This window comes from Nymphaea colorata, chromosome 11 (genome assembly GCF_008831285.2).
Source record: "Nymphaea colorata isolate Beijing-Zhang1983 chromosome 11, ASM883128v2, whole genome shotgun sequence".
In the NCBI taxonomy this organism is placed as follows: Eukaryota; Viridiplantae; Streptophyta; class Magnoliopsida; order Nymphaeales; family Nymphaeaceae; genus Nymphaea; species Nymphaea colorata.
The window spans coordinates 4,489,622-4,496,991 of record NC_045148.1 but is presented as its reverse complement, the minus strand read 5'-3'; the positions used below and the strand labels follow the sequence as shown (position 1 = coordinate 4,496,991).

The 7,370-nt window shown below is 38.1% G+C and overlaps 1 protein-coding gene across 1 annotated transcript; it reads left to right on the top strand.

The window, feature by feature from the left end:
* The first annotated feature begins 262 nt into the window (after nucleotides 1-262).
* On the top strand, nucleotides 263-5,952 carry LOC116264713 (zinc transporter 3-like). Its single transcript, XM_031645071.1, has 3 exons — nucleotides 263-865; nucleotides 3,769-3,918; nucleotides 5,362-5,952. The coding sequence occupies exons 1-3, from the start codon at nucleotides 263-265 to the stop codon at nucleotides 5,665-5,667; spliced, it is 1,059 nt and encodes a 352-aa protein (XP_031500931.1). The 3' UTR covers nucleotides 5,668-5,952.
* The last annotated feature ends 1,418 nt before the right edge of the window (nucleotides 5,953-7,370 follow it).

The window sequence follows — 7,370 nt, the reverse complement described above, 5'->3', positions numbered from 1 at the left end:
TGTGCACTCAGTGTACATAACCACTTCTGGACAATCTCTTATGTTCTGCTAATGCCAGGACCAAATGGAATATAAGATTGCCCATGACGACATAAAGCAATTAAAATCAAACAAAGTGGTATTGTTGTCCCCCCTCTCCCCTCTAATTCTATGTCGACATTCATCCTAAGCCATGAGAGTGCTAAATGTTAGGTTCTGTGGGTCTCTTAGGCTTATTTAAAGAACCAACTTCACTAGATGCGAGAAAGCATACTCCATCCAGATGGAGTTACATCTCCATCCTCGCAACAAGCTTCTATTCTTCATACTCCTCCTAGCGTTTCCACTCAATGTTCTTGCATTAGGTTGTGACTCACAAGATGTCTCTGCATGCAGAGATGCGCACACTGCCCTCAAGCTAAAGCTAGGCAGCATAGCGATCATACTTGTTGCAGGTGCAATCGGGGTGTCTCTGCCGATTCTGGGGAGAACCATCCACGCCGTTCACCCGGAAAGTGATGCCTTCTTCGTGATAAAGGCATTTGCTGCTGGCATAATTCTCGGTGTCGCATGCATCCATATTCTTCCTAATGCCTATCACAGTCTAGGATCCGCTTGCTTGAATGGGCAGTTCAATCTTGCTGGTTTCATTTTGATGATAGCCATGGTAGCAACGCTCATGATCGACACATTCGCTACAAGCTATTACAAGAGATTGGAATTAGCTAAGGCTAAGCCAGTTGGGGAAGAAGACCTAGAGAACACCGATGGTGGAGCAAATGAAACGAGTGCTCATACACATGCCGGTCACGGCCACGCCCATCGGCCGGCGGTGCCGCTGCTGGATCAGACATCGCAACTCACTCGTCATCGTGTTATTTCTCAGGCATGTACTTAATTTACATATTCTTTCTCTCTCTGTATTTACAATATTTTGGTCAAGATCAAGTTAAGTTGCACATGCTTATCTGATCGCATGAATATCACTTCATCTGCGTCAAGGAATTAAGTGCGCGCAAGCAAACACACAAGCATGTGGTTACCACACACTTAATTCTAACAGTCCAACTTCATATATTGATATTTAAATTAGCAACAGGTAGGTACTAGATCTTGTAATAATACCTCGAACCTTCCAACATATTTGGTCCCAACATTACAACATTATTTTCTAGCTATAAGTCCGCTGAAATCAGAACTTATGACTTTCCTTCAAGCTCTTGAAAGAATATAATTCTATCAATGCCCCGCTTCATAATCAGTTGATCAGATCAAAAGCTTTTTCTTTGATCAGGTACTTCACATTTCAGTAACAATATCAAATTTGGGATGGTAGGAGATGTATATATTAGATGTATAGAAAAATTGAAACCAGCCAGACTACGTCTATTGCCGGATGAGTATTTTAACTTTTGCGATGCTAACCTTTGTTGCAAATAGTGCATTCCGTGGTTAGCAACTGTAGCCAATGATTTTACAGTTGCGGAATGCATCATTTGCAACACTCTTAGTGTTACAAAATTTCAATTTACCTACCTAGCAATGAATATTAGCCAGCTGATTTCAATTCATCTCTCTCCACACACACACACACACACACACTCATATTTATATAAACATATATCGTCCTTGAAAAGCTGGTACGTATCTGCCTTTAAAGAGCTCTTATCTTGAGCATTAAAGGAACCTTGTTAATTAATAGCCACTTATTGGTCATTTACATGGTGTGGTCACATAAGCACCCAATATTTTATGTTAAATTGCGGGGCCTCTTAGTGAGTGGGGAGGGATATTGTGGCTGCTGAAATCGGAACTCTCCTTTTGTATGAGTCCCATGTGCAGCACTTACCTTAATTCCTTAGCAGGCCATATATTAATGAATGGCCTCATTTTTTGAACCTGGTTATATATGCTGTACTGGTACACAAAAATTTTGTGCGTCAGTATGGTTAATGACAAAAACATCCCTATTTTGAATAAAATATTAAAGAAAAAAAAAGGAAATCGAAAAAACTGAAAAGATTCAAAAGGGCATCATTTTTCAACAATTTGAAAAATATCCCCCTTTTTTATTTTGGCGTACATTTGTTGCATGCACGAAGTGGCAAACGCAACTCAAACTTCTCTTTTTTGGGGTGGAGGTACAACATTCAAGGGGCTTTACAAATGTACAATTACTAGAATCTTCCTTAATTTGGGGTGGAATCTTGCTCCATTATAAACACTTCCCCAGTACCTGAGACTTGGTACTGCTAATTACACCCAAAAGAGACAGGAAATAGATTTCTTACTTGTAGGACAAGCTCATTTCAGTGGAAACTTGCGTTTGAGATAATGTATTCACTTTAGGATATGTACAAGTCTGAAATATATGAACAAAAAGTCTTGACTAATTTTGAAACTTGCGTTTGAGATAATGTATTCACTTTAGGATATGTACAAATCTGAAATATATGAACAAAAAGTGTTGACGAATTTTGAAAATAGCACATTTGTAAATATCTTTCATGTATGTCTATATGTTGTGTAGTAGAAGCAAAACATATAGATGAAAAATTTCTTGTTCTCAATTGTTTTTCACAAGGTATTTGTAATGACCTAACCAATTTCACAGTGGGCTTGGGGACCTAGTTTAATGGACCCCAACCTGCGTCCTAACAGTTTCGGTTCCAACAAAAAAAGACTACTAATCAAGACAACCTACCACTTAACAAACTCCTTTATAAGTCTTCCAAGATTCCTCATAATTTTAGATATGAGATTAAACTTTTCAGAGTTTCGGTGTTACAATTCCACCGCCCCTCCCTCTTAATGCACGCACATCCACTTATGTGTGACCCAAGGTCCAACTATTGAGGAGATTTTGATACCATTGTAATGACCCAAACCCAATCCTCATGACTTAAGCACCTAGTTTGACGAATCTCAATTTGCTACATAGTAGTTTCATTTCTAACCCGAAAAAAGCTAGAAACTAGAACAACCAACTACTCACCAACCCATTGTATAAGTGTCACAAAATTCTTCACAATGTTAGATACATGACTAAAGTGTTTAGAATGGGGTGTTATGGTATAAATCAACCTCAATTGTACCACAATCAATCTCGATTGTTGATCAATTTGCTTTCTAAGCTTAGGCACGCCTTGCATATGCTTAAATATGATGATGTACATCTAATTAACTCATTCAATGAGCTAGAGAAGTTCACAAATAGTTTGTAATAGCATAGGATGTGACCTTAACCCGTCCCTTTCAGGGCATTATTGTTAGATTTGATAAATTTTCTCAACATCATATTGTAAAAACTCAATTGTGAAAAAAATATCACAAATGATCAGCCACAAAAAAATAGCACAAATTTATGACACACTGTAACAAATGTTCCATGAATCAGATTCACTTTATCAGGCAGATTCATAGGATAATAACAAACGGGGACTAAGGTGACATCTTATGGGAAAACAATCAAATAATCAAGCAATTTTGTTACTTAGATGAAACTTAATTGATAGTTAGAATTTTAATGTATAATCGCCATGAACACTAGTTAAAAAAAACATGCATGCAATTATAAAGGGTAGACTTTATAGAGCAGCTACTTTCAAGCGCATGTCCAAAGTTAGATTCTACATACAGTAGCACCTGATCCAGACGGATGAAGTTCCTGCATAAATACCATTTGTCTCCATAACCATAATCTCGAAACAGACCAACTGCTGTTTTTTGGAACAGATTTAGAGAATACTTGCTGTATATCTGAACTATCTCAATGTCCAACATTTGCAGGTTTTGGAGTTGGGCATTCTTGTGCATTCATTGATAATTGGAATTTCCTTGGGTACCTGCAAAAGTCCATGCATCATTAAGCCACTCATGGGTGCATTAAGCTTTCATCAATTCTTCGAAGGATTGGGCCTCAGTGGATGCATTGTTCAGGTAAGTGACAAGTAACAATCTCATGTTTTCACTCACGAATAAAAGTAACTAGAGCCTCGACGGTTTCAAATCATGCAAGTTGACTCATGAAAAAGGGTCTGGGTTTGGAATCCTTGTCGTTCTTAGCTCCTAGATTGCAAATGGTGGCAGGCATTACCGTAAGTCCAGTTAGGTCCTAAGCGGATCTGCACCTTAGAAGCAAGGGGGAAGAAAGGGGTTTCGGCCTCTCGCTGGGGCAGTGAGAACAAAAGTAACCAAAAAATGCAACCAAGACAGCTGCCTTTCTCTCATAAAATTCTGCACTAATGTTTCCCAAAACTCACCAGGACAACAGCCTTCTCTGATTCATTCTGACATGTTCCTGAAGGGCACTTTTGGTAGTCAAGTTACGTTTGAGCCATATAATTCATGTACACTAATATTTCTAAGTTTCTGAAGATCCTTCTTTCACATTGATAGTAGTAGCTTGTGCTCATAGATGTGTGCCCATGTGTGCGTGTTAGGCTACATGAGTGCGTATACGCACCTATGATATTTTAAATAAATCTAACTTGCAAATAGGAGAAAAGAAAAGTAACCTTTTGAACATATTTTAAATAATACATTCGTTGACAGATTTTTCGGACCATTCTTAGACCAAGTGCCTCGTAGTCGTTGCATCAAAAGTTTTAATTTCAGGACGTACGCATTGAAGGGGATTAAAGACACTAACATTGTTCTCTTTATTTCAAATACAGTCGTATATATGGTAGGACTGATGTTTGATGGTCAGATACACGGAGACAAGGTATACGGACTACCAGAGGTTATCATGTTTCCAAAAGAACACATATACGCTGCTCTTGTTTCATGAATAGCCAATCAATTTAGAATTAGATTGCTTTCTTTTTATTTTCTCCTTTTAAGTTTTATTACAAAGTGAACATAGCTGCTCTTCTTGCTAGGCAATCAACCTATATGAAATTTAGTACGTTTTTCAATTTTCATGGAAATATAACCAGACAAACGTGATCTATAGGGGGTTCAACTACCATTTTTTATTGTTAATATGCATGAGCAAGTTTTACTTGTTCCTCAACACAAACACTTTGTTCACCGTATGCTGTTTCCTTAAAAGCTCAAGTACCCATTAGGGGGCAGCGTCTGGCTAAAGGGCAGTAAGCATAATTAAAATTTTAAATTTTATGGGGCACCAATATGTAAATGAGAAAAATTTCACAGAAATATTAATAAAAATAAAAAAGGGGGCCCATGTGCGCAGTTTGCCACACGTGGCCCACACCTGCTTCCCTGGTACAAATAACCCATCTGCTCAAGAAGAAAACACTTGAAACTTTTGAAGTAATTCTCATAATTTGGTTTCTTAATACCCTTCTTACTTACCTTTTTTCCATAGATCAACACTTTTCATCCTTGTTAAACTGAACCTTGGCCCATGCACAGGCAAAATTCAGGAATGCAGCGACAGTTACAATGGCCATCTTCTTCTCCCTGACCACGCCCATAGGTGTAGCTGTTGGAGCAGGAATTTCATCTGTGTATGATGAGAACAGCACAACTGCTCTAATTGTTGAAGGGGTTCTCAACTCTGCTGCAGCCGGCATTCTTGTCTATATGGCCCTTGTAGACATATTGGCAGCTGATCTTATGCACCCCAAGATGCAGAGCTGCATAAAGCTTCAAATCTCAGCCAACTTCTTCCTTCTCCTTGGAGTCAGTTTGATGTCTATTTTGGCCAAATGGGCTTGAAGGAGGAGGTTGTCATGGGGAATGTTGGCTGCACAGCTGAAGAAGAAGGGGATTTGGTCCGAATATGCAGCCTTTGTAGGTTGACAATAAAATCATGGCTGCCCTATGTACGTCAGTTAAGTGGGTTTATGTGTGACTGCTTGATTAATGTCTCAAACTACAAGGTGTGGTGTGCTTTTGTTCAGGAGAAGCTTTGTTTGTAGTTGATATGTTACTGTTTGATATTCTTGTTGAAGAGAAACCTTGATATTGTAAATGTGATTTGCATCCGGGATGAGACTAGTTATGGACAAATCTATATGAAATGCTAAAAAGGATGGGAATATCCAAATTAGCTAAAGATTCATGAGAAAAAGTGGCAAGTTAAAAAAGAAAAATGCAAAAATAGTTCCCCATGGTGCAAAAGCAATAACTAGGCCTCTCATCCGTTTAAGGTGCAGCTGCTTATTGGTGACAACTTTACCTGTTTGAGACAAGAAAATGCACTTGGTTTGTCTCAATTTTGCAAAAGAAGGTTGAGCACAAACACTAGTGGAAAAAGGGAGAGCACTGTCAATGCACAACTAGACCATGGAGTTAAATTTTGGAAACACTCTTTTATCTTTTTCACAATATTTTGTTCGACAACTTGAAATGCCCTTAATTAACAATCTATAATAATTTATTGATTTCCACAATGCCCTATCATTTTAGGGATGATTTTATGCAAGGGAATGACATTCTCTCACTCAGACTGAAATGTGCTCAATCTCCTCGCTGGAAACCTCCATAAAAGGGGAATGTGTTGTTTTCCCCTTTGTGGGAACATGATTCGGAATCCTCCATGAAAATGTAAAAAGTCCATGTGCAACTTTGTCAATTGTGGTGACAGGTAAAGAACCAAAACTACAACCTAGATATGAGATTTTCATGCAAAAGAAGATGTAAAAGGAGTCAAAAGATTATTTAAAAGAAGTCACAGATTGGCCACGAGCGAGCAAGTCTAAAGATAGAACATTAATAAGCAAAAATGAAAGGTAAATTAAGAAAAAATGAAAGGTAAATAATACAATTGTTGGCATTCTCTCTTCTCTAAAAACAATATAAATGCTTGCAGCGATCCTTATAAGAATGGCTGGTGTCTTTGAGTTGGCTGGACAAGAAAACAATATTATTAGTTATAGTTGATGGCATATCAAGCCGAGATAACATTAACTAAGATGCCGATAGGACATCAAACCGATTCCGCAAAACTGATAACAAAATCAATGCGACTAGTGTTACATGATGTTTGTGTGACTACTATTCATAGCTGTTTAATGTAGTTAGCACCACAATTAATTCCCTTGATATATATAGTGATAACAAACTTTTGCGGGTAGCGTAACATGATGCCAGTGTGATGACCGCTCATGGCCATTCGATGGAGAGAATAACTTGATTTGTTCATGCCATGTAGTCAGTGCGGTAGACATCATTGTTGGTATGTATGCAAAATCACATGGTTTGTTAAATTATTTACCAGCGCCCACGATCGGTCTGAAACAAAACTAGATTTGGCAACCGAACTAAAACAAAACTGAGGTTGTGAATTATGAATGGAAATGTGAGTGTTATCAACCCAAATTTTTCCAGAAGATTATATCCCATTTATTAAATAATTTTTAAGGCAGTTTGGATCTAATTTTGAACCCCTAGGCCCAGGCTCGCCTCAAAATAGACCT

What these genes read in the sequence shown, in the direction of transcription:
- LOC116264713 (XM_031645071.1), top strand. Translation starts at nt 263, where the DNA reads ATGGAGTTACATCTCCATCCTCGCAACAAGCTTCTATTCTTCATACTC. An exon ending in GTCATCGTGTTATTTCTCAG is followed by an intron (nt 866 to 3,768) that starts GCATGTACTTAA and finishes CAACATTTGCAG; the next exon opens with GTTTTGGAGTTGGGCATTCT. An exon ending in TCAGTGGATGCATTGTTCAG is followed by an intron (nt 3,919 to 5,361) that starts GTAAGTGACAAG and finishes GCCCATGCACAG; the next exon opens with GCAAAATTCAGGAATGCAGC.